At 45.6% G+C, this 23,043-nt stretch overlaps 1 protein-coding gene across 8 annotated transcripts in view; it reads left to right on the top strand.

Moving 5' to 3' along the window:
* LOC130543284 (uncharacterized) overlaps positions 1-23,043 on the top strand; it is a 111,552-nt gene that overhangs the window by 69,844 nt on the left and 18,665 nt on the right. For all 8 annotated transcript variants that reach the window (XM_057309937.1, XM_057309934.1, XM_057309932.1 and 5 more), the window contains 19 exons: positions 2,502-2,633; positions 6,949-6,970; positions 8,694-8,782; positions 9,016-9,093; positions 9,425-9,535; positions 10,125-10,188; positions 10,356-10,494; positions 12,515-12,616; positions 13,288-13,348; positions 13,453-13,488; positions 13,568-13,635; positions 13,759-13,853; positions 14,792-14,874; positions 16,460-16,613; positions 17,204-17,286; positions 18,897-19,050; positions 19,641-19,723; positions 21,336-21,489; positions 22,080-22,162. In XM_057309937.1, the coding sequence (XP_057165920.1) occupies positions 2,502-2,633; positions 6,949-6,970; positions 8,694-8,782; positions 9,016-9,093; positions 9,425-9,535; positions 10,125-10,188; positions 10,356-10,494; positions 12,515-12,616; positions 13,288-13,348; positions 13,453-13,488; positions 13,568-13,635; positions 13,759-13,853; positions 14,792-14,874; positions 16,460-16,613; positions 17,204-17,286; positions 18,897-19,050; positions 19,641-19,723; positions 21,336-21,489; positions 22,080-22,162 (1,791 nt within the window). The remainder of the gene's footprint in view (positions 1-2,501; positions 2,634-6,948; positions 6,971-8,693; positions 8,783-9,015; positions 9,094-9,424; positions 9,536-10,124; positions 10,189-10,355; positions 10,495-12,514; positions 12,617-13,287; positions 13,349-13,452; positions 13,489-13,567; positions 13,636-13,758; positions 13,854-14,791; positions 14,875-16,459; positions 16,614-17,203; positions 17,287-18,896; positions 19,051-19,640; positions 19,724-21,335; positions 21,490-22,079; positions 22,163-23,043) is intronic.

Genomic DNA, 23,043 nt, shown 5'->3' with positions numbered 1-23,043 from the left:
CAGGGCGTGATCCCGGCGTACCGGGATCGAGTCCCACATCGGGCTTCTCCGCTATGAGCCTGCTTCTTCCTCTCCCATTCCCCCTGCTGTGTTCCCTCTCTCACTGGCTGTCTCTCTGTCACTCTGTCACATAAATAAATAAAATCTTAAAAAAAAAAAAGTGAAATGTCCTTTGTGCTCCATGCTTCCTGGTTTGTTGACTTTTAACAAGTTCTGAGTCAGCCCTTTCCTTCTGGTCTTGGAGGCTGTCCCCAGGGACTCTGTGTCCCACCAGGTCCATGGGAGCCCTGAGACGCCCAGCAGACACTAAGTGACCTTATTCTGCTGAGACATTTGTCATGGGAAAATCACTAGGAGTGGTGGGATCAGGAAGTGAATGAGTTGTCGTCCTTTCTTAGGCCAAGTATGTACAGAGTGTTGATTTCCCCAAAGTAAAAAGGTCCTGAACGTCCTTAGGATTGTCCAAATATAAAGAAATACCTGGTTTCCAGTGTGAATATTTCATTTTGTCATTAAAAAGTAAAACCTGTACCCTCAGGAGAGAAAGAAAGAGACAGACAGGGAACACCCCTAGAAATAAGTAGACTTCTTTAGATTGGCTTGCACCAGATTCTTACAGAGAGATCTGGAAAGTGTCAGTAGTCAGGAAGGATCCTTATATTGAGGCAGAATCATTCCACACAAATACCTCCAGTCAAAATAGACTCTGTTCTGTTTCTTTTGAGTCTTCAAAGGAGGACATTTCTTGGTAGTCTTGATTGGAATTATTCCCCTCTACCCAGTCATCATCTCAACTGCATCAGTTCAGCTTTCTCACCCTGCCTCATTTCTGGGCTCTTGCATGAACTAACTGGTCTTGCATTTCCCACCTCCACCTGCTCATGGCCACTGTCCCTGAAAACCTAGTGTTATTGGCCCCATTGGATGTCATCCAGTTAAGAGTCAGCTGCTGGTCAGCATCCAGACAGCTGCCAGATGTACCGAGTGCCCACGACTGGGGGTGTTTTACATTCATGACAAGATGGCCTCTGTCTTGTGTGCAATTGATCCCCGTGATCAACCATAGTGCTGACAGCTACTGCTCTCTTTCAGACAGTGGCTATTCAAAGACAGTGTATGTTTCCACCAGCACACATTTTCCTGACCTCAGCAGTGAGGGCTGAAGATGGAAATGTTATAGATTTCAGGGGCTACTTTCTAGAGAGTTGTGTTTGCACAAAATTCAAGCTTGGTGTGAGTTAGTACAAATTGCATCGTGAACGTCTTTTCTCCTGAAATACTTATAACTCTAGTTTTTGTAAAATGAGATGTGTTCTTTATTTTGGGGTCCATATCTAGGAATTTAGTATTCTTTTAGAATTCAGGGGCCTCTGGATGGTTCATGCAGTTAAACGTCTACCTTAGGCTTGGGTCATGATCCCAGGGTCCTGGGATTGAGCCCTGTCTGGCTTCCTGTTCAGAGGCAGTCGGCTTCCTCCTTTCCCTCTGCCCCTCCCCCAGCTCATGCTCTCTCTCTTTCAAATAAATAAATGCAATCTTTTATTTTAATGTTTTCTCTCTTTAAAAAGTTAAATTTTATAATTGCTACTGACTGATTTAGTTACAATACTAAGAAATAGGAACATGGATTCCTTTCATTGGCTTTTTGGAGATAGGTGTTCGAGTAACTAAAACCTCACAGATATCCTCAAAATATCACCTGATGATGCAAATCTTTATGTACTTCAGAAATCTGATGTTTTGGACTGTGATTCAGAAACAAAGTGAGCATTGAAAGAAAACATCAATGTTTTCAGAAACCAAACAATAACTATAATTTATTTTTGTTGGAATAACAATCCCATGTTATATTAATGAGTTAATGAGAAACCTCCTGTCTGTCTCACTTATGTCCTTATCTGAACATCTGTCCATATAACATTCTCATTTTTATCTCTAGTACATGTTTTATTCTTGCTTTCTCCTGTTTTTCCATACATGTTGGGTGTATTTTTTGAAATGTTCCAAAGGAGTTTATCCAGGTCCTTCATGGATGTACAATAGAAGTCACTGACTTCTTACCTACTCTAAATTTACATTTACTTGCATTGTCTATTTTATTTTGACTTATAAATTCTTAAGTTCTGTTAGCTATAGAAAAAATATCTGCAATGTGCTTGTAGGGAAAATAAAATCTCTTAAGATTTGCCTATTAGATTTTTCCTACAGCTTCCATGTTGTATGATCACAACATCTTTTTAAAGAATACAGTTTGTTGATATTTGACATAGGTAAGCAGCAATGAAACCATCACCAAGTAAGAGAGCAAACACACTCATCAGTCCCCAAAGTTGGCCCCTGCTCCTTTGTAACCCCTCTGTGCTCCTTCTCCTCCAGGAGGAGGCAGTTGAGAGGTGTGCTTACTTCCTGGAGGCTGGTGGGGAGTCTGTGAAGTTGATTCCTTGTGACATATACATTGTGAATGTCGTTGAGATTCTTCATTATCTCAAATGTTATTTCAGGTTGTCCACGTTGTGCCTGACCGTTTCATTCTCGGCCTTGATGGGGCTGGAGTTCTGTGGAACTTTGCCATTCTTACTGGCTATTTGGGCATTTGTGCCTTTCTCATTTACATCTGGAGAACCGTCCTCGCTGTAAGTATACCAAAGTACCTGATATACTTTTATTCATAAATAAGCAGAAAATTTTATAGTCACTGGACATTTTTATATCCATTCAGTACTAAAAATTTCCCTCTAATAATGTCAATTTTGATTATCACCTAGATTGAAATAGTTTTAAATTTCTTTTTTTTGGAACATTACACAGTATTTTATTTTCTTTAATGTTTTTTTTTTTATTATGTTAGTCACCATGCACATCCCGGGTTTTTGATGTAAAGTTCGATGATTCTTTAGTTGCGTATAACACCCAGTGCACCATGCAAAACATGCCCTCCTTACTACCCATCACCAGCCTATCCCATTCCCCCACCCGTCTCCCCTCTGAAGCCCTCAGTTTGTTTCTCAGAGTCCATAGTCTCCCATGCTTCATTCCCCCTTCCGATTACCCCCCCTTTCTTTATCCCTTTCTTCCCCTAGCGATCATCCTAGTTCTTATGTTCCATAGATGAGAGAAACCATATGATAATTGTCTTTCTCTGCTTGACTTATTTCACTTAGCATTATCTCCTCCAGTGCCGTCCACGTTGCAGCAAGTGTTGAGAATTAGTTCTTTCTGATAGCGGAGTAATATTCCATTGTATATATGGACCACAACTTCTTAATCCAGTCATCTGTTGAAGGGCATCTCGGTTCCTTCCACGATTTGGCTATCGTGGACAATGCTGCTATGAGCATTGGGGTTCATATGGCCCTTCTCTTCACTACGTTTGTATCTTTGGGGTAAATACTCAGTAGTGCAATGGCTGGATCATAGGGTAGCTCAATTTTTAACTTTTTAAGGGACCTCCACACTGTTTTTGGGAGTGGCTGTACCAACTTGCATTCCCACCAACAATGTAGGAGGGATCCCCTTTCTGCACATCCTCTCCAGCAATTGTTGTCTCTTGCCTTGTCAGTTTTTGCCATTGTAACTGGCGTAGGGTGGTATCTTAGTGTGGTTTTGATTTGAGTTTCCCTGATGGCTAATGATTTTGAACATTTTTTCATGTGTCTGTTAGCCATTTGTATGTCCTCACTGGAAAAGTGTCTGTTCATATCTTCGGCCCATTTTATGATTTGTTTACTTGTTTCTCGCCTATTGAGTTTGAGAAGTTCTTTGCAGATCTTGGATACCAGTCTTTTATCTGTAGTATCTTTTGCAAATATATTCTCCCATTCCGTGGGCTGCCTCTTAGTTTTTTTGACTGTTTCCTTGGCTGTGCCGAAGCTTTTTATCTTGATGAAGTCCCACAAGTTCATTTTATCTTTTGTTTCTCTTGCCTTTGGAGATGTGTCATGAAAAAGGTTGCTTTGGCCAAAATAGTTTTAAATTTCTATTGAGGTGCCTTCTTGATCCATACGTGTGTTTTTCTTTATGTTCAAGCATAATTAGCAAACGGTGTAATATTAGTTTCAGGTGTACAACATGATTCAACAATCCTATACATTTCTCAGTGCTCATCACAATAAGTGTACTCTCAATCCCTTTCACCTCTTTCACCCTTTCCTCCTCTTACCCTCCAACCCATGTGTTCTTCAGAAGTGTGTTGTTTAATCTCCATTGTTTGGTCATTCTCCAGCTATCTTTATGTTCTTGATGCCTAGTTTGAGTGATTTGTGGTCTGAGAACATACTTCCTGTGGTTTCTATTCCTTTGGTTGTTCAGATGTATCTTATGGCCCCGAGTATGGCCTCTCTCAGTGACTTTTCCATGGGAGATTGTGAAGAATGTCTGTACTTCTGTTGTTGAATGAAGTATTCTGCAGATGTTAATGGCTGCCGTGGATTGGTGATGCTGTTCAGTTCACCTGTGTTCTCATGGAACTTCTGTATCTGCTGGATCTGTCAATGACCGATAAGAGGATTTTGAATTCTCCAGCAGTAGGAATGGATTCATCTATTCCCACCAGCAATATTTTCAGTTTCTGCCTCATGTACTTTGACTCTCTGTTGTTAATGCACGCACATTAGAAATTGTTATGTCTTTTTGGAGAATTGACCCCTTTACCATTGAAGTAATGACTGTCACTACCCCTGACAGTTTTCCTTACCCTGTAGTGTGTTTTGAAGGATCATTTCAATGGCCGGGTTTCTAGTTTGATGTTTCTTTTAACACTGTAAACATTTTGTGCTTCTTGATGGCATGGTTTCTGAGAAGTGTGATGTAGTTCTTATCCTTGTTCCTCTTGGGTAAGGTGTTATTGCTCCCCTCCACCTCCTTCAGACACCTACCCCAACCCCTGCTCCAGATTTCCAGAATAGTTTCTTTGTCTTTAATGATCTGTAGCTGAATAGTCTAGATCAGGCATTGTTAGTGTTTTTTGTTTGTTAGTTGTTTGTGTGTTTGTTTTGGTATTTATCTGGCTTTCGATGTTTTGAGCTTCCTGGATCTGTGATTTGGTGACTATATTAATTTTGGAAAATCCTCAGTCATTGCTTCAAATATCTCTCCCTTCTCTCCTGAAGGAATAGGTATTCCTATTATTTGTGTGTTACATGTTTTGTATTTGTCCCACTAGTCTTGGATTTTCTGTGCCGTCTTTGTAATTTTTGTCTTTGTGTTCTCTTTTGGAATTTTCTACTGGAATTTCTTTAGGCTCAATGATTCTTTCCTCTGGTATGTTGAGTCTGTTAAGGAACCCATCAAAGGCATTCTTGATTTCTGCTATGGTGGTGTTGTCTAGAATTACATTAAAATCTTAGAGTTTCATCTCTCTGTGTACATTCACCATCTCTTCTTCCTATTGTCCATTTTATTCTGAGATCCAGTATCATACATGGAAGGGACTTGTAATTCCTAGCCTGCTTAATCCCATCATCTCTGCCATGGGAAGTGTGTTTCTAATGCTTGCTGTTGTGGTTTTTACCTGTAGTGTGCCCTGTAAGGTTGTGTTGAAAGGTAGGTATTGTGTCCTAGTAAAGAAACTTAGATAAGTGGACTTTAGGGTGATGTTTTCTACTTAACTGGCTAGGGGTTAGACTGAGTTTACTCCCAGGTGAGACAGGGAGGAGAGAGCACTGGAGTTGAGTATTTGCCCTCAGCTCTATTGCTTAGTCTTTGGGAAACCCCCAATTAGGCTCTGGTGACATATTTCACTTGAGGGCAGACCTTTCTGAGAAGAACAGAAAGCTTTTGAGTTTATTTCTAAATGGGAATTTTCTCCCTGTCCCGGCCAATGGAGAAAGCTTCCCTTCAGAAAGAAAACAAAAATATTAAGTATTTGGTGTGCCCCATCCATCTTTTCACTTTTCCCGCCTGTGGGGCTGGGTGACAAGGGCCACGGAAGCTCAGAGGTTCCTAAGCAGCACGTGAAATTAATGGAATAGCCATGATTTTCTGTTTGCCCTCCACTGATGCACATTCCCCAACAACATTATCATGACTGGCTTGTTGATAGTGTGCTGGTATTCCAATATCCTGGCAAGATTTGGGGGCTGGCCTCAGCCTCTCATCATCCTGTAAAACTTTTGAACGGGGAAATATGCTAATGGTGTCAAAATGGGGTCTTGCCTAGATTTTATTGAGCTATAATTTATCTGGGTGACTCGATTCTGGGGAGCCTGGTTCCCCTTTTTCGAAACATCAGCTGTCATTTCTGTTGTTGCTCATGCTTCATCACTCGCCACGTGCCACTCTTTTTCTCGTCGATGGCTTTCATTTCTTTTTGATGACCCTCCATTTGTAGTAGTCTGGGAAAATTCATAACACCTTGTGTGCTGTAACTGCATGTGAATTCAGCAAATAGCCAAGTCTTTGTAAGATTTCAGAAAGGCTTTCTAGAGAAGGCAAGAAGCATATCTTTCTCAGAGTTTTTGCTTGTTCGCCTTCCTCCCTACCGGCCTGCCTTCCTTTCTTTCTTCCTTCCTTCCATTTTATATCTTTCAGGATTGAACAATAATCCCAGGTTCTAAACTTCAGTGTGGATATTGGTTACAAAACAGTTAGGGAAACGATGAATTAATGATTATTTTTTAAATGTCCACCCGATCCCTTGTCAAAATTGAATAGGGTGAACGTTCATTTAATAGAATGTGAATAGATTTTGAGGTAAAACGTAAGTTATACACCTTTGTGCTCTTTATCAAAAATGAATTGTGAACTATGATGACTCAGAGAAAGTCATAGATGAGTTTCATAGTTAGAAATGCTAATTTTGTCTTCTTTCTAATCCTGTGAATTCATTCTGCTAAGTAAAATGATTACTGTAACTTCTTTGGATTACTATTTCAGTATTTATCTGAACTGTAGATTTTTTCTAGTAATATGTTTTGACATCAAACTTAATTTTGTTTCTTCCACTCTTAGATTGCCCCTCGACAATATGAAGGTAAGATTTCTGGCTTTAGTTTTCTTTGTAATAAATTCTCAGTACCGGTGTTTGATGTGGGTGTAATTTGACTAGGGATAAATGTGGTGACTTCTGATGTCTAATTGACTTGTTAAGTCTTGAAAATCTTTCTCTTCTCCATGTGGAGTCTAAGTGATAATGTGGAGGGTGTTGCCATCTCTTAGGAGACCAGGAGGAGGAACACCTCATGGGAGGAGGGAGAACAAAAAGGGTGTAATTTTGCAGAGAGAAGTTTAGGAGGCAAGTGAGGATAGGAGCCTGAGGTCTGGAGTGGGTACTTTGCCATGACCTGGCTCTTGGTGAAATGTGACGATGAGAAAACACTCTGAGTCTATCAAGCAGGCTACACTTGGAGAAGAAGACAGGTATTGCCAGGCAGAGTGTGTGTCACAAGAGAGGTTTAAAGCATGCTTTTGAGTTTGAAGTGGAGGGAGCCTTTCCTGCCAGGGGAGAAGGAGTGGAAAGGAACGTGTGCCAGGGGTGGTAATGTATTGTGTCCGGGCCTCATGGATTGTGGTGATTCCATGGTGCTGTCTGACGGCCGAGGTGGCTGCCTGGCACTTAGCAAACCCTCGAATGCTGGTGTTTGTCCCTGTGAGTGCAGCAGTGGTGGTGGTGAGAAGAGAGATCTCGGGGCACGAGAGCACTCACATTGGGCCAATAGAAGAGAATCTGCACTTGAGGTAAGATGAGAGACTTATTATTTTTTGAAAGATTTGGTTTATTCACTTGACAGAGAGAGAGCACAAGCAGGCAGAGTGGAAGGCAGAGGGAGAGGGCGAAGCAGGCTCCCAGTTGAGCAGAGAGCTGGATGTGGGACTGGATCCCAGGGCCCCGGGATCATGACCTGAGCTGAAGGCAGTCACTTAACCAACTGAGGCACCCAGGTGCCCCAAGATGAGAGAATTAAGTGCCTGTTAGAGGAGTCTGTGTTCTAGAGCTTACAGGTGTTATCCACTTGTGATAGGGAGCTTCATGAGGGTTGTTTTCCCTTAAGGATGGAGGGTGGCATTCTCAAGTTGGGCTGAGAAAACCTTGTGTTCCAGGGAGTGTGAGTTACCAGGCACTCCAGAGACTCTGTGTAACATGGAGAGTGTACCCAAGTGTGTTTGATTCCAAAGATCTGGTCCTCCAGAGCCCCCAGCCTGGGGTTCCTGAAAGGCAATCTGTGAGCAGCAGGAAGTCATGGAAGGCCTTTGAGTAGCCACTCAGTTGACATTTTGAGCTTTCCTTGTGTGGAATTCCAAGTAGGACCTGGAAGTAGACGTGGCGCTGAGCAGGAGCAAAGGATGGTTTTGTTCATTTTGGGTTGTTTGCAGGGACCTACTTACGTACCTTAATCATTGGAGGAGAGAGATGTTAGTTGAAAGGATGCTTGATTTTTCTGTTACATCTCTGGTGATGACATAAGTATTTGCAGTGATTGAATTTTCCAAGAATGATGCTTACAGATGGGAGAAAAATAGAAGACATTTGATTGTGTTTCTCTATTTCTGAAAACATTTTAAGTAGGAATCTCCCTGAAATAGGTTGTCTTAGGTTTCAAATGCTGCTAAACCTTGCTTTTTCAGGCACAATGGGAATGCTATCAAGTTAGTTACACCCAAGTGTCCAAGAATGTGTCTCTGGGGCTATTACAGTGGGATTATTCGATGTCACTGGTTTTGCTAATTATCTTAGAAATTCTTTTTTCTCCTTTTAGTTACTTTACAACAAATAGCTGAAAAGATCCATCGGCTTAAAAATGAAAACAGGGAACTTGCTAAAGAAATATCCATTTGGGAGGAGAAGGTATCAGTGCCCTTTCAAATATTTTTTGTGATTTCATTTTGGTTACTTCCCCCTCTGGTAGTTCATCCTATTGACCTATTTCACGTGACCCACAAATGATCGCGATTCAAGAGAAGCTTCACAAGTGTAGAGCACTGCCTCTCTATCCGAGAAAGGAGTCACACAGCGTTAGATAGCTTTGTCTAACACTCTGCTATTTTTGAATTCTGATTCCCTTTTCGTATATTTTATAGATCAGGGAAAGAAAGAAACATCGCGCAGAAATGAAGAGAGAACATCAGTTTCTCTCTGACAAAATTCTTAAATTGAAGGTAAGGATCCCTTCTTTGCCTGAATTGTGTTCTAACAACAGAAATAAAAGTAATGAATTATTATTATTATTATTATTATTATTATTATTATTATTTTAAAGATTGATTTGCGAGAGAGAAAGAGCGAGTGGAGGGGGGCAGAGGGAGAGAGAGAATCCCAAGCAGACTCCATGCTGAGTGTGTAGGCTGACGCAGGGGTCAGTCCCATGACTCTGAGGTGGGGACTGGAGCCAAAATGAAAGCAGGAGTTGGACCTACTGCGACACCCAGATGCCACCCACGTGCCCTAAGTGATGAATTATTATTACTCATTCAATATGTTTTGTTGAAGGAGAACATCGGAAAGGTTGAACGGGTTAATGCAAATTTAAGTGTCGCCCTTCATTTCAAGCGGACTATGTTGCAAGCTATGAGAGAGAAGAATGTCAAGAATGAGGACATGGTAAGAGTTGGCTGTTGAGATTTACCTTAACGTGGCTCAGGAGGCTTTTGGTCATTGGGTGAGGGGAGGGCAGCGTATTCGCTTGCTGTTTACCACAGTAGAGAGTGGGCATCTGGGAACTGAAACTCCTACCGAACAGTGAGCTGGAATTTCACTTAGGACCATCACAATGAGGTCTGCTATTTCAAGGACTAGGAAGTATGGTTTATTTCACAGCTAGGTAATTATCACATCGTTCAGCCCTGCCCTCCAAGATATGCAGAAAATCCCACAAGATACTTGAGTTATGAAGGGTGATAGCCAGCCAAATTGTATAGTCCCTTCCTCTCAATGCTGAAGAGAGAATTTTCAATGTTAATAGGGGAAGATATGTACATATATAATTTATGTATATAATTAGGTATATGTGTTTGTGTGTGTTTGTGTATATGTGTGTATACAAAAGTGTGGGTCTCCTTACTTTCTCCTTGTTCTATTTATGCCTCAAGGGCTTTCTTTGTTGCACTGCATGATCCCGTTCTGTTAGGTGCACTCACATTGTTCTGTGATCATGATTTCTTGAATGTCTTTCCTCATATCCGTCTTCAAGGCCCAAGATGCATTGGAGGATGAAGAGCAGGGAGACTTGGAGTCCAAAAAACGTGTACTGAAGGGTATGTTATTTTAGGGAAAGAAATCCCCAGATGCTGGCAATGAGTTTGCATTGGGAAGGGAAAGAATGCCTTCCTGCCTTCAAGGTCTTGCCCTTCTCCTTTCCCCAACAAAACCAAGTTCTCAGGTCACGTGCCCACTCATACAAAAGAAAACTCATCCTTTACAGAAAGCAAAAAGGTCCTGGAACAGAAGTGCAACGCCCTGAGTTCTTTGAAAGCAGCTAAGGAAGTGGAATTGAAGCTGCTAAGGAAGAAACTGGGTATCGTGGTGGATTTCTCTGAACGAAGAAAAGTGGCTGCCGAAGAGTAAGCTATTCCTGTGTTAATCGTCACAAACACTGTTGTATGAATTTATGTGGCAGCCAGGCTAGATAGTTGTAGTTCGTTGGGAATTGGATCTAGAGTATTTTTGCCAAATGCATTCTGTAGAAGTACCTGCCCTTCCTACCTTGATCTGTGCAACCTGCATTTTTGTTTCTGTTCCAACTGCTTGTCACACGTTGTGGTGTGATTCATTGGGGCAGAAGAGGGAAGGTACCAGCACTAATCAGCTTGATACCTGGATCCCCTCTGGGTCCATCTACATTGTCCTTTTGGTTTCAGTCTCATCACATGTTCTCATCAGCCCTGAATTCAGTCAGTTTCTTGTTCAGTACCAGACTTGGGTCAAGAATGTGTAGAGAAAAATGGAATTCTCTTGCTGCAGAAACAATGGGAATTTCTTTGTGGAAAGTGGGTTGGGGCTCCAGCAATACTGGATCCCTTCATCCAGTGTACAACCAAAATCGTTCACTGTGGCCCAATCCTAAGAAGGCCAGGGTATTTCCTGTCCACCTGATTTTGTAGGTGTAACTCTCCTGCGTCCCAAGCAAAGCCTGCAGTTTCACTAGGGGCTCACCTTTGCTGGCTGACCCTGAACAGCACTTGTTTCCTTCTAAGGCTGTGCTCATAAAGTCGTTCAGTTTCTTTGCAGTTCACTTGCCTGTTCCAGAACTCATTGATGAGCCCTGGGGAGCTTGGCTCCCACTGCCAGGTTGGCTTTCTCCTGGGCTTCCTTCTTCTGCATCTGGTTCTCCTGTTTCTTCATGCGCTCCTTAGAAGTTGGGTGCATTCACTCATGAGTTTCCACTTTTGTACAGTACTTCCTCTATTTTCCTCAGGAGGAGAAAGTTCTCAGGACCTTAGAGTCCCTCATTCATGCTGAAAAGCAAAACTGTTCCCCCTCTTCCCTGGAGACTCAGCTTTGTGCTAATCCTTCCCACACCGGGGGTGGGGGCCGCTCTGTCTCACTGGCATCTTGGTTCTGTTCATTGGTAAGTTCTTTCTGGGGCAGGTACAGTGTCCTGACCACCTTTCTCTCTTCAACACCTCACAGCTGAACCACTACATTACAGCCACTCCACAGAGCATGTGCTGAAGGATTGCCTGAGAGACCAGAAGCAAATGCATGAGTCCTTCTCTGTCTAGAGCTTTTGTCTCAGTTTCTAAGAGTCTTTTTGCATGTGATTCTTGAGTAAATCAAGAATCACATTGAAACCCTTTAAATCAACACCATGAACAAAAGAGTCTGAGGGCGACACAGGAAACCAGCCTTTCTAAGCATCGCTCTTTGCTGCTTTCACTATCAGTGGACTCTGTTAAAGTAGGTTGACTCCATGCAGTTGATAGTTGTCCATCTGACATCTGTTGCCTGGAGATAACACCCTGACTGTGTGACAGTTCACATCATTTTATACTTCAGGACATACCGTCAGCACTAAGATTGGCCTTTTCCTCCACCAGGATCTTTGAAGGAGGAAGCAGGGGTTGTACTTCTAAACCCTAGAGATGTCTGGGAGTGAGTTGCCATGCTGATGAAGCCGTACTCTGGAAGGCTTCCTTTTGGGCTGTCCGTGTCGGGCACAGCCTTGGTCTGAGGATCGGGGCTCCCCATGGAGGTGTAAGACTAATGATGGTCTCCTGCTTCATCCAAATAGTTTTCAGGCCTAGTTTCTCACTTTGAACTGAAATGAGCCTTCACCATCTCAGAGAAAGAAAGACCTATTCTGAGAGGGCACAAAGTGCAGTGTTATTTGGTGACTTGGTGATGAATGAATTGAAGTAGAGAAGTACAAAGACAGCTCTGATTGCAGGGGACGTGGCAGCAGCCAGAATCTGATTTTTCTTTAGCCCTAAATGGGGCCTTCAGTTCATTTCCCTGATGGTGTTCACAGTCTGTGCATTTATGGAAGCCATTCAAATCTAGGCCGCAAGTGTGCTGGGAGGAAAAACGGCAGAAATTCTGGACCTTGGCTACTGGTCTATGTATATACCTTTCCCATTTTAGGAAGCTGGAAAAGACACTTTATGAACTGGAGGCAACAAAGAATCAGCTGTCAGATGCCGAGGAAAATCTGAAAGTAACCAAAGAAGAAATAGACAAGTACAAGTGAGTTCAGACACCATACTAGCGGCTCCTGAAATCCTTGTTTACTTTGCATTTTTCACCTTTGTACAATGTCTAGACTCAACAAGTAATATAAACAAAAATTCAGGGGACATATCCAGAAAGAATTAACAGACCCAAAGAGATAAGTTTTAGAAAGAGCAAAACAACCATGTTAGTAAACATGTCCTGATAACCAGCGCTGGCCTGACTCTGTGGAAACTTGTTCCACGCCAGAGTCCCTGGTTGTGGTGTCAGTGGTGGTCATCTTGAGGAAAGCAGTTTGTCGTAGGATGAATCCTACCCATAAACACGGTAGTGCCATCTGATGGCGCTGGTCTTTGCAACCCTGGCAAACGTGGCGAGGATAGAAGTTAAAGGAGAATAGAGCTTCATGACGAAAGATACTTGTCATGTGATAAATTAGGGAAAGATTGAAAACGGGTAAGGAAATTATATCAACTCTGAACCCTGCATGTGTGGAGAAATGAGTAAGGAAAGGATGTGACAATAGCTTTGATCCTGCTGTCCACGTATAGTCATGTGGAAGTGTTTCCTGTGTCAGGATCAATTGGATGAGGGGACAGATAACTGGAGGACGGCCACATGGGCCGATGATTTAAAATCACACCCAATATTGGGCTTTATCTGACGAAAGCAATTGTACCTGACAGACAACAGATCGGAAAGATGCAAGACCAGCTGCAGGAGGCAGAGCTCACCTTTGAACGCAAGGTAACCTGAGCTGTGCCCCAACAGGCCCCTTACCGCCTCCTGCAGGGGACGGAAGTGGCCCTTAGATCCCTGAACATGCGCTTTTGGTGTGTTGGCTTTTTCAGATCGCAGTTCATGAAAAGAATGCTGTAGGGAATTGGGTAAGTGTTTTCTTTTCCCTGCTCTCCATTTGGGGCACAGTCTGGCACAACTGAAGATGGGTGGGTTTTTCTCCCGCAGATCAAGGCTCGGGTTTGGGAGCGGAAGATACAGCAGCAGAGAAGGGAGAACGCCTACATGATACACAGGTGTGCGAGTCTGATGTGCCTTTTTACGGGTGTTTTGAGGGGTGACAACTACACTGTTTGGTGTCCAGTAGAGGACGTGGTGATGTAATTCTTATAGACGTCTGCTCTTTCTCTGTATTCAAGACTGCGCATGATGAAAGGACAGATGCTGCCTGAGGGATGCATGAGGCAGGAAGCGATGCTGGGAAGACCTGAGATGTGGAGCCCTCCACGGAGAGGTAGGGAGCGCGCTGTGAAACAGGGCAGCCTGACTTCTGCTGGGAAAGCACACGGTGTCCTTCCCATTCCTGTGGGTGGTTATTGTGTGTCCTGGAGAGAATCACAAGCAGTACCTACGGACAGCAGGTTGTCTGAAGGGGTGACAGGTGGGTGTTTTCCTCAGATTCCCCCAGGCAGCAGGGCACCTGTCCCTGTGACAGGCGGAGCTCACGCCCGTCCCATCACTGCAGAACCTCCCCCGCCCCCCACCACCGCCCAACTGAAGAGATGGGCCTGGAGGAGTCATGAGCCCCAGCTTCCTTCCCACCTTGACTCAGTGGTAAAGAGTTTTTGAGAAAAGAAAAAGACTATTTGAAAAAAAGTCATTTATTTACTCTTTATGGAGGTTCCTTTATTTTGGTTTTCTTTGCAATCTGCTGTACTGCATTTATCAGTGAGATGTGTGCATTTTACTCCTGTAATGTTATCAGTATGATGTCACAGCTTTACTTCTCAATCTCCTATTGTTTCTTTGCTCCCGACTATACGATCAGTCTACTCCATTTCTTCTGTTAAATATTTCCATAATAGTCAGTCACACATGCTAGGCCTCATCTGTAGACTGAAAGATTGAACCATGAGCCTCTGGCTTGAGGAAGAATGCATGCTGTTCATTTTGAGGGTTTATTCATTCGTAGTTGGTTTCCCCGGAGCAGTCTACTGCTGTTTCTTTAGCTATGAAAGCACCTGAAGCAGATGGAGGACGGTGGTCCCTTCCTCGAGGGGGAGGGGCAGGTGTCCCCCTTGTCATCAGGGGTCAGCAGAGACATGAGGGAAATGCTCTGTGTCTAGGAAGGGACCCGAAAGTGGGAGAGGGTGGGACGTGGTGGGGGAGGGTTTGGAGGGTTGGGTTGAATTCTGCACAATTACAGTCTGAATAAACTTCCATGCATTCTAGGGCATTGGTCTGATGCTGAAGCTGATGGGGCACCCATGAGGAACAACGGCACTGAGCCTAATAGACACCCTGGGATGTACAAGGTAACTACCGTGGCCTTTTCCACTTTTTCCAGAAACTTCCGATTTTGAGCAACACCGTGTCCTGGCCTTGTGTCTGTTGGGTGGGTCGTCCAGTTTGTCTGTGGCGTCGTTCACCTCTCAAAACACAATAAGCTCACCCAGGGGCTGACAGGCTTCTCCGTTACAAATCATCATCTTTGGGGGCCTCTCCCAAAGCCACAGGTGGTTACAGGTGAAGGATGGCAGAACACTCACTGTGTGTGTGTGTGTGTGTGTGTGTGTGTGTGTGTGTGTGTGTACCCCTGCTCACCCATAGTGCACAACGGGGAAATAACTCAAGGAACATGACAGCTCACTGCACATTGAAGTCTCTGGGCTGCCTGACTCCCATCGGGGTAGGTTTAGGTGCGATAGGTATTGTGTTCCTATTGGAGTTAGATAATTAACCTGTGACAAGGTCTGTGGTCATCCTCACGACTGGAAACCAGGGGAAGCTCTCCGTCGACTTTTTATTATCTGCTATGCGGTTTGGAATGTGCTTAGATAGGCCATGTTTCGTAAGTCATCCCTGTTTTACTTCTGCTGGTAAACGTGCTATACAGAATCCCTCTCCTTGTACCCTTTCCACAACTATTTTGCCTGATCAAAGCTGTTAGTGTCGTGTCGCAAAACACACTGTGACACACACTTTCTGAAGGGGGGATGTTAGCGATTATCTGCATGACCGGTGCCCCACAAGCCCTTCGGTTGGGCTTCTAGGAGCAGGTCGTTTGGTCCTAAGTCACAGTGAGAGCAGGTTTCTTCTCTCATCACACGTTCTCGAGTTTTCCACCGGAAAGCATATACAGTTTTGTGGATTCTCTAACTTATGCTTCCCATCTTAATTTCCTATTGGACTAAATTACTCTGGAACTCAGTGTGCTGAAATGTCCGAGTGACTGTGTTTTAAGATAAGCACAGCTGCTGAGTTATAGAAGGGTTATTGGTATCACGTTCCTTTTGGAAAACACTTTTCCAATTCCCCTGTCAGATCACAGGCCCCTAATTCCTCAAGTGTGTTTGTGGCCATGGCCAGAAACTGCAGAGAGCAGAAGACCCTTGTGTCAGGAAGTGAGGCAGCGTGGGGACAGTCAGGGGCTTGCAGGCAAAGGATTCACCTCGAGTGGCTCGGATTCCTGAGAAGAAAGGGCAGTTTCATCACATTCTCTCTCTTGTTAACAAACCAAAATATTCTGTGTGGTTGAGGAGGAAAGATGAAGTGTTGTCCAGGATCCCGATGCCTCCGTGTCTGGAGTGTCCTGCCTTCACTAGTTTGCCATGCTCCTTTTTCATCTTTGAAGATGCTACTTCTTGCTAGTGACCATTGGCAGACATGGTTAGTGATGTTTGGTGACAGTAGGTTATTCCTGTAATATCCATTCCCCTCTCCCCCCTTGTTATAGTTGGCAGCAGTGGGGAGGGGTCAAGTTCTCTAGCACGGATGCGGCTCTGCTGGAACGTGGTATTGGAGAAGGAGGCAGATGCTGAGAGCTCTTTCTTTGGGTTTCATCTCTTGGTGTTACAACTTCTGTCTGTCTCACCAAACTATTTTCCTGTCTGTCTGCAGGTGGGTCCAGATGTGAGAGGGTTTCCTCGGCCCACCTGCATGCCCTGCCCTATGGACCAAACTTTACCAGGCTTCATTGGCTGTGGGCCACCTCAGCCTCCTCCACCTTGGTCGACATGCGGGCCTCCCCTGCCCCTCGTTCCGCCACCATGTGGTAAGATGATCTGGATTGCATGATGTGAGTTGTAGCGCGTATTCATCGTGTGACTACATGTGTCGGTGGAGAAGATGTAGAGGAGGTACCACGAGGCTTTGCAATGCAAGGATCAACCTGAGTGAGGACACAGGAACATTCCTCAACTTTCTGTGGACATCCATTTCGTGGACTGTCTCGTTTCACCATACAGAACTGGGCAGCAGGGGTCTGCCATTGAGAAGAAGTGTGACATTGTGCAATAGACAGACATAAAAGCATTGCCCAGGTGCCCTGCACACACATGATGTTTTGGGCTCTGGGCTTAATGGAGCACAGTCTTTACATCACTTGCATGTGTGGAGGCCCCAGTTGTCCAGCGTTATTGATTAGTTCTGAAATCATCTCTACTGTGCGGAGTGGTCATCTCCCCAAGGGTGAGGGACTGGTCTCTCCTTTGTCCACAGAGGTCAGCGGAGACCTGTGAGAAACGCTCTGCATCTGGAAGGGACCTGAGAGTGGGAGAGTAGAACAGGCTGGGGCAGGTGTAGAGCTTTGGCTTGAATCTTGCGTGGCCAACACCCGTCTGAATCCACCTCTGTCTCTTCTAGGGCCTCGGTCCAATTCAGAAACCTGTGGCGCTCAAGGGGACAAAGGTGGCACCGTGCCCAAGAAGGACCCAGAGAAGGACAAGGTAAATACGGTGGCTGTTTCCAGTTGTAACCATTTCTGGAATCCTGTTCCTGTCTGGGCAGCACCGTGTCCTGGCCTTGTGTCTGTTGGGTGGGTCATCCAGTTTGTCTGTGGCGTCGTTCACCTCTCAAATACAAGCAGTTCACGCAGGGGCTGACAGGCTTCTCCGTCACAAATCATCATCTTTGGGGGCCTCTCCCAAAGCCACAGGTGGTTAGCGGTGAAGGATGGCAGAACACTCACTGTGTGTGTGTCTTGTGTGTGTTTGTGTGTGTGTGTGTGTGTGTGTGTGTGTGTGTGTGTACCCCTGCTCACCCATAGCGCACGTGGGGGAAATAACTCAAGGAAGCTGACAGCTCACTGCACACTGAAGTCTCTGGGCTGCCTGATTGCCACTGGGGTATGTACAGGTGCGATACGTATTGTGTTCGTATTGCGGTTAGATGATTAACCTGTGACAAGGTCTGTGGTCATCCTCACGACTGGAAACTAGGGGAAGCTCTCCGTGCATTTTTTATTATCTGCTTTGCGGTTTGGAATGTGCTTAGATAGGCCATGTTTCGTAAGTCATCCCTGTTTTACTTCTGCTGGTAAACGTGCTATACAGAATCCCTCTCCTTGTACCCTTTCCACAACTATTTTGCCTGATCAAAGCTGTTAGTGTCGTGTCGCAAAACACACTGTGACACACACTTTCTGAAGGGGGGATGTTAGCGATTATCTGCATGACCGGTGCCCCACAAGCCCTTCGGTTGGGCTTCTAGGAGCAGGTCGTTTGGTCCTAAGTCACAGTGAGAGCAGGTTTCTTCTCTCATCACACGTTCTCGAGTTTTCCATCGGAAAGCATATACAGTTTTGTGGATTCTCTAACTTATGCTTCCCATCTTAATTTCCTATTGGACAAAATTACTCTGGAACTCAGTGTGCTGAAGTGTCCGAGTGACTGTGTTTTAAGATAAGCACAGCTGCTGAGTTATAGAAGGGTTATTGGTATCACGTTCCTTTTGGAAAACACTTTTCCAATTCCCCTGTCAGATCACAGGCCCCTAATTCCTCAAGTGTGTTTGTGGCCATGGCCAGAAACTGCAGAGAGCAGAAGACCCTTGTGTCAGGAAGTGAGGCAGCGTGGGGACAGTCAGGGGCTTGCAGGCAAAGGATTCACCTCGAGTGGCTCGGATTCCTGAGAAGAAAGGGCAGTTTCATCACATTCTCTCTCTTGTTAACAAACCAAAATATTCTGTGTGGTTGAGGAGGAAAGATGAAGTGTTGTCCAGGATCCCGATGCCTCCGTGTCTGGAGTGTCCTGCCTTCACTAGTTTGCCATGCTCCTTTTTCATCTTTGAAGATGCTACTTCTTGCTAGTGACCATTGGCAGACATGGGTAGTGATGTTTGGTGACAGTAGGTTATTCCTGTAATATCCATTCCCCTCTCCCCCCTTGTTATAGTTGGCAGCAGTGGGGAGGGGTCAAGTTCTCTAGCACGGATGCGGCTCTGCTGGAACGTGGTATTGGAGAAGGAGGCAGATGCTGAGAGCTCTTTCTTTGGGTTTCATCTCTTGGTGTTACAACTTCTGTCTGTCTCACCAAACTATTTTCCTGTCTGTCTGCAGGTGGGTCCAGATGTGAGAGGGTTTCCTCGGCCCACCTGCATGCCCTGCCCTATGGACCAAACTTTACCAGGCTTCATTGGCTGTGGGCCACCTCAGCCTCCTCCACCTTGGTCGACATGCGGGCCTCCCCTGCCCCTCGTTCCGCCACCATGTGGTAAGATGATCTGGATTGCATGATGTGAGTTGTAGCGCGTATTCATCGTGTGACTACATGTGTCGGTGGAGAAGATGTAGAGGAGGTACCACGAGGCTTTGCAATGCAAGGATCAACCTGAGTGAGGACACAGGAACATTCCTCAACTTTCTGTGGACATCCATTTCGTGGACTGTCTCGTTTCACCATACAGAACTGGGCAGCAGGGGTCTGCCATTGAGAAGAAGTGTGACATTGTGCAATAGACAGACATAAAAGCATTGCCCAGGTGCCCTGCACACACATGATGTTTTGGGCTCTGGGCTTAATGGAGCACAGTCTTTACATCACTTGCATGTGTGGAGGCCCCAGTTGTCCAGCGTTATTGATTAGTTCTGAAATCATCTCTACTGTGCGGAGTGGTCATCTCCCCAAGGGTGAGGGACTGGTCTCTCCTTTGTCCACAGAGGTCAGCGGAGACCTGTGAGAAACGCTCTGCATCTGGAAGGGACCTGAGAGTGGGAGAGTAGAACAGGCTGGGGCAGGTGTAGAGCTTTGGCTTGAATCTTGCGTGGCCAACACCCGTCTGAATCCACCTCTGTCTCTTCTAGGGCCTCGGTCCAATTCAGAAACCTGTGGCGCTCAAGGGGACAAAGGTGGCACCGTGCCCAAGAAGGACCCAGAGAAGGACAAGGTAAATACGGTGGCTGTTTCCAGTTGTAACCATTTCTGGAATCCTGTTCCTGTCTGGGCAGCACCGTGTCCTGGCCTTGTGTCTGTTGGGTGGGTCATCCAGTTTGTCTGTGGCGTCGTTCACCTCTCAAATACAAGCAGTTCACGCAGGGGCTGACAGGCTTCTCCGTTACAAATCATCATCTTTGGGGGCCTCTCCCAAAGCCACAGGTGGTTAGCGGTGAAGGATGGCAGAACACTCACTGTGTGTGTGTCTTGTGTGTGTTTGTGTGTGTGTGTGTGTGTGTGTGTGTGTGTGTGTGTGTACCCCTGCTCACCCATAGCGCACGTGGGGGAAATAACTCAAGGAAGCTGACAGCTCACTGCACACTGAAGTCTCTGGGCTGCCTGATTGCCACTGGGGTATGTACAGGTGCGATACGTATTGTGTTCGTATTGCGGTTAGATGATTAACCTGTGACAAGGTCTGTGGTCATCCTCACGACTGGAAACTAGGGGAAGCTCTCCGTGCATTTTTTATTATCTGCTTTGCGGTTTGGAATGTGCTTAGATAGGCCATGTTTCGTAAGTCATCCCTGTTTTACTTCTGCTGGTAAACGTGCTATACAGAATCCCTCTCCTTGTACCCTTTCCACAACTATTTTGCCTGATCAAAGCTGTTAGTGTCGTGTCGCAAAACACACTGTGACACACACTTTCTGAAGGGGGGCTGTTAGCGATTATCTGCATGACCGGTGCCCCACAAGCCCTTCGGTTGGGCTTCTAGGAGCAGGTCGTTTGGTCCTAAGTCACAGTGAGAGCAGGTTTCTTCTCTCATCACACGTTCTCGAGTTTTCCACCGCAAAGCATATACAGTTTTGTGGATTCTCTAACTTATGCTTCCCATCTTAATTTCCTATTGGACAAAATTACTCTGGAACTCAGTGTGCTGAAATGTCCGAGTGACTGTGTTTTAAGATAAGCACAGCTGCTGAGTTATAGAAGGGTTATTGGTATCACGTTCCTTTTGGAAAACACTTTTCCAATTCCCCTGTCAGATCACAGGCCCCTAATTCCTCAAGTGTGTTTGTGGCCATGGCCAGAAACTGCAGAGAGCAGAAGACCCTTGTGTCAGGAAGTGAGGCAGCGTGGGGACAGTCAGGGGCTTGCAGGCAAAGGATTCACCTCGAGTGGCTCGGATTCCTGAGAAGAAAGGGCAGTTTCATCACATTCTCTCTCTTGTTAACAAACCAAAATATTCTGTGTGGTTGAGGAGGAAAGATGAAGTGTTGTCCAGGATCCCGATGCCTCCGTGTCTGGAGTGTCCTGCCTTCACTAGTTTGCCATGCTCCTTTTTCATCTTTGAAGATGCTACTTCTTGCTAGTGACCATTGGCAGACATGGGTAGTGATGTTTGGTGACAGTAGGTTATTCCTGTAATATCCATTCCCCTCTCCCCCCTTGTTATAGTTGGCAGCAGTGGGGAGGGGTCAAGTTCTCTAGCACGGATGCGGCTCTGCTGGAACGTGGTATTGGAGAAGGAGGCAGATGCTGAGAGCTCTTTCTTTGGGTTTCATCTCTTGGTGTTACAACTTCTGTCTGTCTCACCAAACTATTTTCCTGTCTGTCTGCAGGTGGGTCCAGATGTGAGAGGGTTTCCTCGGCCCACCTGCATGCCCTGCCCTATGGACCAAACTTTACCAGGCTTCATTGGCTGTGGGCCACCTCAGCCTCCTCCACCTTGGTCGACATGCGGGCCTCCCCTGCCCCTCGTTCCGCCACCATGTGGTAAGATGATCTGGATTGCATGATGTGAGTTGTAGCGCGTATTCATCGTGTGACTACATGTGTCGGTGGAGAAGATGTAGAGGAGGTACCACGAGGCTTTGCAATGCAAGGATCAACCTGAGTGAGGACACAGGAACATTCCTCAACTTTCTGTGGACATCCATTTCGTGGACTGTCTCGTTTCACCATACAGAACTGGGCAGCAGGGGTCTGCCATTGAGAAGAAGTGTGACATTGTGCAATAGACAGACATAAAAGCATTGCCCAGGTGCCCTGCACACACATGATGTTTTGGGCTCTGGGCTTAATGGAGCACAGTCTTTACATCACTTGCATGTGTGGAGGCCCCAGTTGTCCAGCGTTATTGATTAGTTCTGAAATCATCTCTACTGTGCGGAGTGGTCATCTCCCCAAGGGTGAGGGACTGGTCTCTCCTTTGTCCACAGAGGTCAGCGGAGACCTGTGAGAAACGCTCTGCATCTGGAAGGGACCTGAGAGTGGGAGAGTAGAACAGGCTGGGGCAGGTGTAGAGCTTTGGCTTGAATCTTGCGTGGCCAACACCCGTCTGAATCCACCTCTGTCTCTTCTAGGGCCTCGGTCCAATTCAGAAACCTGTGGCGCTCAAGGGGACAAAGGTGGCACCGTGCCCAAGAAGGACCCAGAGAAGGACAAGGTAAATACGGTGGCTGTTTCCAGTTGTAACCATTTCTGGAATCCTGTTCCTGTCTGGGCAGCACCGTGTCCTGGCCTTGTGTCTGTTGGGTGGGTCATCCAGTTTGTCTGTGGCGTCGTTCACCTCTCAAATACAAGCAGTTCACGCAGGGGCTGACAGGCTTCTCCGTTACAAATCATCATCTTTGGGGGCCTCTCCCAAAGCCACAGGTGGTTAGAGGTGAAGGATGGCAGAACACTCACTGTGTGTGTGTCTTGTGTGTGTTTGTGTGTGTGTGTGTGTGTGTGTGTGTGTGTGTGTGTGTGTTTGTGTACCCCTGCTCACCCATAGCGCACGTGGGGGAAATAACTCAAGGAAGCTGACAGCTCACTGCACACTGAAGTCTCTGGGCTGCCTGATTCCCACTGGGGTATGTAGAGGTCCGATACGTATTGTGTTCATATTGCGGTTAGATGATTAACCTGTGACAAGGTCTGTGGTCATCCTCACGACTGGAAACTAGGGGAAGCTCTCCGTGCATTTTTTATTATCTGCTTTGCGGTTTGGAATGTGCTTAGATAGGCCATGTTTCGTAAGTCATCCCTGTTTTACTTCTGCTGGTAAACGTGCTATACAGAATCCCTCTCCTTGTACCCTTTCCACAACTATTTTGCCTGATCAAAGCTGTTAGTGTCGTGTCGCAAAACACACTGTGACACACACTTTCTGAAGGGGGGATGTTAGCGATTATCTGCATGACCGGTGCCCCACAAGCCCTTCGGTTGGGCTTCTAGGAGCAGGTCGTTTGGTCCTAAGTCACAGTGAGAGCAGGTTTCTTCTCTCATCACACGTTCTCGAGTTTTCCACCGGAAAGCATATACAGTTTTGTGGATTCCCTAACT

This window comes from Ursus arctos, unplaced genomic scaffold (genome assembly GCF_023065955.2).
Source record: "Ursus arctos isolate Adak ecotype North America unplaced genomic scaffold, UrsArc2.0 scaffold_98, whole genome shotgun sequence".
NCBI classification, from domain to species: Eukaryota; Metazoa; Chordata; class Mammalia; order Carnivora; family Ursidae; genus Ursus; species Ursus arctos.
This window is presented reverse-complemented; position numbering and strand designations above follow the sequence as displayed.